The following is an 11,374-nucleotide window of genomic DNA, read 5'->3' on the forward strand; positions in this document are numbered from 1 at the left end:
TGGGAGCTGTCTTCTGACAACATTAGCTGTTCACAGAACGAGCCTCCAGCAAAAATATCAAGAATAAACACTTTAAATACAAATACAAGTTTATTAAATACAATTATTATTATTATTATGGATCTGGAGACGGCACAGTATTTTATGTCTATAAGACATAAATCATTTTTTGACTAAGCCTCTATACTGCCCTCCGTGGCCACAACGAGGTACTACATATTTTATTTATATTTTTTACGAGTCAGTCAAATTGAGGGCATGACTCCTGGCGCCCCCCTGTGGCCATACATAATTCCTACAACAACACTGGTCTCTATGTAGCCTGGCTCCGCCCGCCTACCTACTTCCGCCCAAATTTCATTTTCCCTTCAGTTGTCAGTCTGATGATGGGGCGTATTTGTGAGATTTTTCCGAACAAATTTCTGAGTATCCAATCAGCGAACAGAGGAAGTGGCTGAGAACGATGACGTCGAAGTCGCGCTCCAGTTTCAGTTGAATGCTGCGTTCCATTACGCTCGGAACTCGGAAATTTCCGACTTGGTAGTTCAGAATTCCGACCTGTCTGTGTTCCAGTGCATCTGCTCGGGAAAGTATGGACGCCTACAACCTTTCTTATCCAAATAACTAAACGTTAGGCTCTAGCAAGTTACCGTTGCCAGGTACCGGTAGATCCATAGACTACAATATGTAGTGAAGTCGGAAATTTCCGAGTTCCCTGAACGCACCGTCAAAAGCCGGCTCACGACCAAACGTTATGCTTGGTTGGCTAATCCAGAGTGGCACTGAGCAGATCCAATAGTTTTAAACTTCAACAGACACCCGCCTCCAAGTGAGTGAACGTTTGCCAATTACAGCACTTCCTTCTGTACAAATGAAATGAAGTATGATGGTCTGGTGGCGCCAGGCTAGTCTCTATGTATACTAGGCGTTATTACATTCAAACAATATTTTGGAACAGTGATGGTTGTGTTATTACTGAACTCGCATTGTAAAAATGCATTTACCATTTCAAAGCATCAATGTACCAACCGGTTAATATCTGTGAACGAAAGCGGACAGACCGCTACCTTTATTTCGGCAGAGAGAGCACGCGTTAGAGACTATTTTAGAAAGAGGAAGATAAGCTAACGGTTTATAGCATGGACATTTAAAGAAGGTTTGTAGCAGTTGAATACTAATCAGGTTAAGTGTGGCAAGAAGAACTATTGTCACTCACTTCTTCATAAGCAAGCAGTATACATTACTCTCTTGGAACGACGTTACTTTAAATAACATCCAAGCGAAACTTCAGATCGAGTTCAAAAAGCAGAAGAGAAGTTAATTCAGTATCCTATTCAAAGCACGGGTGTTGTCGCCCCCCTGTGGCCACATACCATAACTACAACCGCATATAAAGCTAGACGTAATCACATACAAGTAATACTCCCGGTCAAACCTTTCAAAATAAAACACTATAAAACTAGACACATTTACAAACAAGAAATACTTCCGATAGAAAGGCTAACACACTAATTCACCTACAATTGGCAAGATACACCTGTGGTCCCTCTTTAGTGTCTAAAGCAACTGCTGAGACTCCTGTGTGTGTGTGTGTGTGTGTGTGTGTGTGAGAGAGCTTGTAAACGTGCATTTACTGTTATTTGTGCTATTTGTACATTGTGCACAAAATGCCTTAAATATTCTGACTGATCATCGAAAAATAAGAATAAAAAATATAATAAAAACAAAACATGTCTAAAATTTAATTTTAATTTCTCTTTAATTAATCTCTACGAAACAATATAACATTATATGTATATTTGCTGGATGTTTAAGAACTGTTTATTGTTTATTTTCAGTGAGGAACTTGTTTCAATAAGACATAAATCTCTTTATAATGATGGCTCTTTACTGCCCCCATGTGGCCACAATGAGGTACTACACCCACGGACATTTATGGAGTCAGTCCAATAGTTCTTAATCAGTTAAATCCATGGTTGCGTTCCGAATCGCATACTCTTTCTTTTTTCTATTCTACATACTACATCCGACGATACAAATAATCTAGTTAGGATGCAGTAGGCATACTATTGGGACATACTTTTCTCTCTTATTTCATCATAACATTGCGCCTTGATCTTGCCTCTTGCTTTTATATCCGTCGCATCCCCGTTTGTTTTCATATGGAGGCTTCGTCGATGTTACGTCACTTCACGTGCGCACTGGATTGTGGGTCAGAATCGCCCAAATAGGATGCACTTTTCAACACTAACAATCTTGGCCGCATGAAGTAGGACATCCGGGTACTTCTAACCATCCTAAATCTGGCCACAAGAATCGGGACATCCTAAATCTTTTTTCTACATACTATATAGTAGAAAGTATGCGATTCGGAACGCAACCCATATATAGCAGTGGTTCTCAATTATCTTCTGTCATGCCCCCCCTAGGGGACAGAATTTCTTTCGCCGACCCCCCCATTCCCCCCTTAATTGAAATACTATTGAGGACCTGCTAATATTTACTTATTTATTTATCTGTACAAAACCACTGTATGAGTTTCTGGCACGAGCATTCTGCATACAATCACCTTATTATATAACAAAAATTAGCTGAGATAACTTCTGCAGCAAAACAATTCAAAGTTCAGTTTATTAGCTCAATTTGTAACATTTAAACAAGACTGCTCAGTCTGTGTGAATCTCAGGACAGAGAAACAAGAGCAAATGATTCACTGAGGTTTGCATTTAATTAAAACAAAATTAAACTGTAAACATAACGAGGTACTACATCTTTTATTTTTATTTTTTACGAGTCAGTCAAATTGAACCCATTGAGGGCATGACTCCTGGCGCCCCCCTGTGGCCATACATAATTCCTACAACAACACTGGTCTCTATGTATACTAGGCGTTATTACATTCAAACAATATTTTAGAACAGTGATGGTTGTGTTATTACTGAACTCGCATTGTAAAAATGCATTTACCATTTCAAAGCATCAATGTACCAACCGGTTAATATCTGTGAACGAAAGCGGACAGACCGCTACCTTTATTTCGGCAGAGAGAGCACGCGTTAGAAAATAGAGACTATTTTAGAAAGAGGAAGATAGGCTACATGTAATTAGCTTCACTAGCTTAAGCTAACGGTTTATAGCATGGACATTTAAAGAAGGTTTGTAGCAGTTGAATACTAATCAGGTTAAGTGTGGCAAGAAGAACTATTGTCTCTCACTTCTTCATAAGCAAGCAGTATACATTACTCTCTTGGAACAACGTTCTAAATAACATCCAAGCAAAACTTCAGATCGAGTTCAAAAAGCAGAAGAGAAGTTAATTCAGTATTCAAAGCACGGGTGTTGTCGCCCCCCTGTGGCCACATACCATAACTACAACCGCATATAAAGCTAGACGTAATCACATACAAGTAATACTCCCGGTCAGACCTTTCAAAATAAAACACTATAAAACTAGACACATTTACATACAAGAAATACTTCCGATAGATAGGCTAACGCATTAATTCACCTGCAATTGGCAAGATACACCTGTGGTCCCTCTTTAGTGTCTAAAGCAACTGCTGACACTCCTGTGTGTGTGTGTGTGTGTGTGTGTGTGTGTGTGTGTGTGTGTGTGTGTGTGAGAGAGCTTGTAAACGTGCATTTACTGTTATTTGTGCTATTTGTACATTGTGCACAAAATGCCTTAAATATTCTGACTGATCATCGAAAAATAAGAATAAAAAATATAATAAAAACAAAACATGTCTAAAATCTAGTAAATTATTATGTTATTATAAATTTGATCACAAATACCATATCTGAAGTATTAGTAGTTCACGCGTGCACACCTGCAAACACTCACACACAATACACTTGATAAATGTAATAAAAATTTAAAAAATCACTTTGTAATTTCTATTTAATTAATCTCTACGAAAAAATTAAGGAAAAATTAAAGGTTATATTTATAAATTATATTATATGTATATTTGCTGGATGTTTAAGAACTGTTTATTGTTTATTTTCAGTGAGGAACTTGTTTCAATAAGACATAAATCTCTTTTTGATGGCTCTTTACTGCCCCCATGTGGCCACAATGAGGTACTACACCCACGGACATGGAGTCAGTCCAATAGTTCTTAATTAATCAGTTAAATCCATATTACCTAGGGGGCAAAACCCCTTTTTTTGGAAAAACAGACATGGAGCGTTGTAAAAGGTTGTTCACCTGAAATGATATCCAGGACCTTCCAGGATCCCAACCTGGGTGGACAACCTGGTCAACTAGCTGCTGGAAAGCTACAGGGGGCCGACATAGAGCAAATCAGAACCACTGTTTAAGTGAATGGGGATGGGCTAATAGGGAATTTTTTAACCTTATAGATATCATTATGAAACTTTGCAAGTTGATTACTGACATTAAAACAACAACTTTTTGTATTACAGTATTTTCCAAAAAGTTTGAATAAATATGAAAAATCATCAATATCTTACTAACTCGACACCATTGAAAATGAGGGTCACCCCTCAATTGGTCTCTCGAGGATAAATAAAAGTTAAATGAAATGAAATGAAAATAATGATGCGTAAATTTGCATATCTGCAAAGCCCCAAAATCTAGATGTTGGACAAAAGCAGAGTCAATTTCTTTTTACATTTTTTAAACAAAACAAGTGTCCAACTGCCTGAAGCTTTTCATAATCACAGTTCAAATTTGATCAATAACCCATTAAAAATGAATTTTTTACACTGTTTTTTCCAAGGGAATGTCTAGCCGTTTCCTAAAATACCAGCTGGAGACTCCAAAAGGACAGTTTTGGTCCATAGCACATGAAATGTAACTGTGTAAAAAATTTATTTTCTATGAGTTATTGATCAAATTTGAACTGTGATTAGGAAAGGCTTCAGGCAGTTGGACACATGTTTTGTTTTCAAAATTTAAAAACAAATTGACTTTGTTTTCTTCCAACATCTAGATTTTGGGGCTTTGCAGATATGCAATGTACGCATGGGTATATAGTAGCCTGGTCCAAGGGAAAATGAAATTTGTCCGGAAGTAGGCGGGCGGGCGGAGCCAGGCTAGCTATATAGTATAATAGGTTAAATCCTATTCAGAGCGTGAGTGCAGGCGCCCTCCTGTGGCCATCAATCATTACTACAACCACACTGGTCGCTAGGCGTAATTACATACAAGCAACATGTTTGTTTGAAAAAAAGTGTTGTGGTTGTTATTTAACTCGCGTTGTAAAAATGTATTCACCGTTTCATAGCATCAGTGCACTAAATCAGTTAATATCTGAGAATGAAAGCGAACAAAACACCACCTTTATTACGACACAGCACACGAAAAACCTTGTGTTATTAGGAGGAGTATGCTACATTGTGTTAGCTTCACACCTACACAAAGATATTCAGCTAAAATACCATCTCTTTAAATGACATTGTATGAGAACATTCTCCAGCCTTTCCATGGGTTGTCCTTCATCCGTTTGAAAATGTTGCAGGGAAAAAAACCCCCACTAGTTTAATTCTATAGTATTTAACCTCTGTTGACAAAAATTTGGAATTCTGAGTTAACAACACTGTTGGCGAATCTACATCGGGTAAGCCCTAGGTGATCGAGCATGGATTTTATATCTTCGTCTGTACGACCAGGTTTTTTATTAGCAGTAAAATGAACTGAAACATTTCTTGGGCTCTTCCTGGGATTTCTCTGAGCTCCTGCGCCAGTGTCACGGAGTGATACCAGTTAATAAACGCTGCTGAGAAAGTTTTGTGCAGCTGATCGGCTTAATCAACTTTGTGTCATCTCGTTTGGCCATGGCTTGAATGTAACCGACATTCATTTATATGAAAAAGTCACTATAGCTTTAATATGAATCAATACGCTTTATACAGTAGAATAAACAGTATATTTCACATGAAGTGATAAGAACACACATCTCAGTGACCTGTATGATTATTTGTCCTTTGTGTGTAAGGCTCAACTCCAGTCAGATCCTGGTTTTGTTTGGGTTATAGCCTACTGTGTGTCTTTCAGTCATGCTCTTGCTCCTTATCAAAGCCATGTTGTTGTGAAACGCTCCCCAGTCCATATGTGCGCTTTTCTGCCCGTAGGCGGCGCTGAGGGAGCTCTGGCGGACCACGGGTCTGGGTCTGGCTCCGTTACTCTGGGGCATGACGTTGAATCTAGAAGGGGGCCTCTGGGACTGATCCTGCCTCCATGTGCCCTGAGAGGACATGTTCACTTGCAGCCCAGGTGTTTGACCTCTTGGACCGGCTGAAGGGAACCACAGGCCCAGATTCGAATTGGTCTTGACGGTTGATTGATAACGGACAGTGCTGGGCTGTCCTTGTGTGGGGGAAGCATCATTTAGAAGTTTTGTCTCCTGATTGCTCATGGCTACAGTGGTGGTATGGCTGTTTGTCTGACTGAGGGGGTTTGAGAGACTCTGGATCTGGTTTGCATGCTGGTCCAAAGGTTCACCATTTGTTTGTGTCTCATGCTGGGTGCAGACATCTCCCTCTGTATGCTTTGGCTTTTCCACAGGTACACTCTGAAGGAATCCTGGTTGAACCACAGGTTCTGGGCACGGTGGAGGAGCTTTTTCATGCATTGATGAACCAGTGCCTGCTGCGTTTAGAGACTGGGTGTTTTCTCTATTGCACTCCAGCTCATTGCTCTGCAGGTTGGGTAAAAGCGCCATATTGTCCTTTGTCTGAGCATCTCCATTCAAATCACTTTGGCCTGTTGTTCTGGTTTGGCTTGATTTCAACCGACTGGCATCAGTGTTGGGGTTTTTAACCTCATGTACTGTAGGCAGAGAGTGAGGGTCAGTGATATTAGTGACAAAGCCGGCGACTGGCTTGGAGCTGCAGTACAGCCTCTGGAATTCCTGTTGGAAGTGTGTGACCGTGCTGCCCTTAAAGAGAACAGCAAGGCTACGATGGACCTGCCAGGACAACCAGGAGAAACTGAGGAAACATAAACACACATATAAGAGCATTAATGGTAGACTGAAAACAAGGAATACACATTGGTCAAGTGGACAAAGTAGACAAGTACATAATATATACACTTAGAAGAACACAACAATTTATATTACAAGATTTGCTATAGAAATGTGTGTTATGCGCATATATTCAGGGTGTGTATGTTTGTGTGTGTACCTGTATGAGCCAGTCAGCACCTCAGTCCAGTCAGTGATGATAAAGTTCTCAGCAATCTGACCAGTCATCTTCCTGCCTGTCTTAGCACAGTATGTTTGTCCACTGACACTGCGTACTGACAGTTTCTGTATGCACACACACACACACACACACACACACACACACACACACACACACACACACACACACACACACACACACACACACACACACACACACACACACACACACACACACACACACACACACACACACACACACACACACACACACACACACACACACATAACCAAGTTTAGGGATTTTGCAGAAGTAGGTGGTGGTGACGGCATAATTTTAAACAGTGCAAAAAAATGAATGAACATGGAATATCACCATTATTTCTTGTTCTGTATTTTTATAAAGATAATTATAGGGGCATTTGTCATGCTTTCTTTGACAATGCCAATCTGGACTCATCAGACCACACAACCTTTTTCCATTGTTCCAGAGTCTAATCTGTATGCTCCCTGGCAAATTGAAGCATTTTATCCTGATAAACCCCACTGATAAGTGGTTTACTTACGGCTAAACATCTGCATAGTCCATATCCCTTATGAAATGCTCTTACTTTCACTATTAAACATAGCCGGGAGTTCTACTGCCGATATTTTAAATTTTGATGCCACCAAATCATGGTTGTTTAAGAAATAAGAAGCTATTCACTGCATCAGTTAGGGTTAAATAACTTGTTGCCAACTGAAACATATTAATCACTGCAGTTTCTGACCCATGGAGGACTCTTGCCTATTTGCTTAGTAAAATGGAGGTGGTGACTTGTTTTTGGGCCGGGCAGTGTATGACACATGCCAAACTACTCTACATTTTGATAGGCTGTTGTGTCATGGTGCTTTACAAAGATCAGGGGCCTATATTGAGCCAGTAAAAAAATATTTTATTTTGTTTTTGTTTTTTTGATGGGCCCCTGATCTTCGTAGGCCCTGGGGCTTCACACCAGGTCAGCCTGTGCATTGAGGCGGCCTTGGGTGGAGCTTGTGGTGTAGTGGTTAGAGCGCCCGCCAATAGTGGCTCAGTCCTCAGAAGCAGCAGACCACGGGTTCACATACGGCCCGTGGTCATTCTCTGCATGTCATTCCCCTCTCTGACCTATTTCACCTCTGACTATAAAAGCATAAAACTTATTTTAAATAAAAAAAAAGTTTGTGACAGATAACTAAAAACGGAGACGTCTACTGAGAGAGATAAGCACCAACATGGTCGTTGTACAGTCTGACTACAGTTCTCTCCATGTATAGTGTATTTGTGCTGCTGCAGCAGGGACTTTGTGGCTGTCTGGTTAGGGGTCAGAAGATTAAGATGATGTGACAATACCTTGTGTGGATGGAGGGCTTTGGCCAATGTAGGCAGGTTGTATTTGACCTTTTGAATTGTTGTAGAAGAACGCGTGAGGCTTTAGACTTGAGTGAGTTTCTAAACTAGTGTATGCTTGTATATCGGTATGTGGGGGAGGCAAGCAAGAACTGTAGCTGAATCACCTAAAATCCAGATGATGATGATGATGAGGACCTCCCACTGTATGATTTAGTGCTTTGCTGCAGAGAAAATGGTCCAGGGCTCTTCAAGCTAAGGCAATAGGCTTTGTTCAAAAAGTAAAGAACAGTCAGGCTCCGACATGCAGGGAAAGAGAATGACGAATGGACTCACGGGAAAGGTTTTGCCGCTGAGTCCGAGGTCCTGCCACATGTTGACGAACAGGTCCAGGTTGTGGTGGTCCAGGAGCAGGTGAACAGCCACTCCCCTCTTCTTACTCGCTTCCAGAAGGTCACACAGCAGCTCCACATCACTGAAGCTGTCCATCACTATGGCCAAGGCCTACACACACACACACACAGTACATATTTCATCACAAAGGCATGCCACTAAAGCTGTCAATCACAATACCTAACACCTGCACAAACAATGACTCTATCCGACATGTCATACGCCGGTTGCCAAGTTTTACCTCATCTCACATGTACGGGCGTGCAAGAAATGCCCCCTTTTGGATTCAATCACCTGCACGTGCATATGGAGAAAACACGTGTACACAGACAAACACACACACCTACCACTGTAGCTGTTCTGATGAATTCTCTTACGATGTCTTTCATGCCTGCTGGCTTGCTGTCGGATTGAAAATAAATTGCAATTTTGTGCCCATTCGTATTTGCACCTGAAAATGAAAAAAACATGGAAAACGAGAAGATTAAACACTGATTTGCCAAGAAAGTGCATTTGGCATAGTCTGATTTTAACACCCAAAATAAATTGTTAAAACATTGTACTTAAAAAGGTGGAGTCAGCAATTCAGGAAAACGCAAGTTGTCAAAATCCCTTTATGTCAAAATCAGTGAATATCTCCTCACAATCCACTACCTGTCCGTAGGCCTACTATGTGTGCACTGAAAAGAAATCCAGTGTTAATACACAGCCAAGGCTCTGTAAACGGGCATGTTGCTAGCTAGGGTATTCCAACTTTGTTTATTGCATACCCTTTGTTTTCATACCAGTTCACAGTACAGAGGCTCGGCTCTCCTTTGTATTAACATCAAATTTGTTTTATGTGCATACAATTACAGTTAAGATACAGGTAGTATATTGTGAGGAGATATTCACTGACATTTATTTTGACAACAAGCACTCTCCAGAATTGCTGAGTCACCGTTAAGCTCAAGTATAGTTTTTTGTGGGAAATAAATGCCTTTCAATAAAGTTTCCCGTTTCAGTATTACCTTTAGGCCCAAGGCTGCTTGGGTCCAAACGTGCCACGTTAGGATCACTGTCTGTGGACAACCCTGGACGTTGTGTGGCGGACTGGGAGCCAGAGGACTCTAACTCTTTGTCATCATCATCAGATGCATCAGGATCAGCTGCACAGAGCACAAAACACTGCATGAAGCTATGAATAATAAAAAGCAATACAGCGTGCAATCATTTCCTTATTTCATTCAATGAATACATCCCATGTTTTCAATCACACATGAGGGACAGAGTGTGAAAAAGATACGTACAACCGGTACTGCCACCCCACATGTTCTCCATGATGTAATTCTTCTCTGGCCGAGACAGAAAGTCCACCTCTCCCTCTGCCTTCAGCACCTGGTGGTAACCCTCTAAGCCCCGGCTGAGCAGGGAGTCCGCCGCCAGCCGAGCGCTCTCATTGTGACTCAGGTCCAGCGAGGGGCTGCTGGATACACGGTCCCTTGACGAGGAGGAAGGGACACGGACGTCTTGCACCCGTTGCTTCACCTTCCCCAGGGGTTGGTACCTCTTGTTCCACACTAAAGACACACTGCTGCTGCTGGCATCCATTGGAGGACAAAGGCAAGTTTACTCAAAAGACCGCAAGCACCGTCAATCCTGATGCTACAGCTGTGCACGATCGTTAAAAAGCTCTGAATGAGACAATTGCCTGCACCTCTTCCAACACCAATGAAAAAAAACTAGTGTACACAATGTACAGGAGCACTGCCTGAGGCCAACGAATGGAGCAGTGAAGGGGAAACGTCAGACACGCCCCCCGCTCAAGGGCAAACTGATTTCATAACTAATAGGATGTGACAGGTGAGAGCGTAACCATGTAATTAGATGAATATGTGAACCTCCTGTTGACAATGCACAAAGTGAAGACACAGGACAGTTGGTCTATTCATAAATGTAGCAAATACTCAGGTACAGGTATGCATGGCGTCATTTGATTCGAGTGAAACTTGGGTTCAAGACATGTTCATATAGTTCTAATGAGGAAGTGTGTGTTTCAGTTGGATAATGAATCCGGTGAGGATTAGAACAGAATATTATGATATGACTGATTAAGCCTCAAGGGCTTGAGAAAGAGTGATTGACAAAAGGTGAGCCCGGATAAAGGCAGAGCTGAGGGAAAGAAAAAAAATGAGTGACAGGAACTGGGATGGCTGTCGTTTCGGCTGACATCAATCAACACCTCGCTGCTTGAAGGTAAAGACAGGCAGGTATAGACACACCCAGAGCATGAACACAGATCCTCATATAGTGGGGTACAAAGTGTCCTTTCCCTACATCTTTGAAGGAGGGGGAAAAACAGTCTCACCTTGAGAAGAAATAAAGTAAAAAATATCCGATCAAAACACAACTCCCCTCGTCAAAATCTTAAAAAGGAAGGCTGTATAGTGGAATGCACTACATATATTTTTAATCTATGCTT

The 11,374-nt window shown here is 41.2% G+C and overlaps 1 protein-coding gene across 1 annotated transcript; it reads right to left on the reverse strand.

Moving 5' to 3' along the window:
* Positions 1–5,291: 5,291 nt before the first annotated feature.
* fam83a (family with sequence similarity 83 member A) lies at positions 5,292–10,613 on the reverse strand. Its single transcript, XM_080039153.1, has 6 exons — positions 10,203–10,613; positions 9,924–10,061; positions 9,261–9,364; positions 8,857–9,024; positions 7,153–7,277; positions 5,292–6,957 (listed from the first exon to the last, which is right to left on the reverse strand). The coding sequence occupies exons 1-6, from the start codon at positions 10,501–10,503 to the stop codon at positions 5,976–5,978; spliced, it is 1,818 nt and encodes a 605-aa protein (XP_079895279.1). The 5' UTR covers positions 10,504–10,613; the 3' UTR covers positions 5,292–5,975.
* Between the last annotated feature and the right edge of the window lie 761 nt (positions 10,614–11,374).

This window comes from Ammodytes marinus, assembly GCF_949987685.1.
Source record: "Ammodytes marinus genome assembly, chromosome: 13".
NCBI lineage: Eukaryota > Metazoa > Chordata > Actinopteri > Uranoscopiformes > Ammodytidae > Ammodytes > Ammodytes marinus.

Excerpts from the sequence above, each read along its gene's own strand:
- fam83a (XM_080039153.1), bottom strand. The coding sequence starts at position 10,503 with ATGGATGCCAGCAGCAGCAGTGTGTCTTTAGTGTGGAACAAGAGGTAC. Across the intron at positions 10,062-10,202 it reads GTGGGGTGGCAGTACCGGTT|CTGATCCTGATGCATCTGAT; the intron begins GTACGTATCTTT and ends TGCTCTGTGCAG. Across the intron at positions 9,025-9,260 it reads TCATCAGAACAGCTACAGTG|GCCTTGGCCATAGTGATGGA; the intron begins GTAGGTGTGTGT and ends GTGTGTGTGTAG.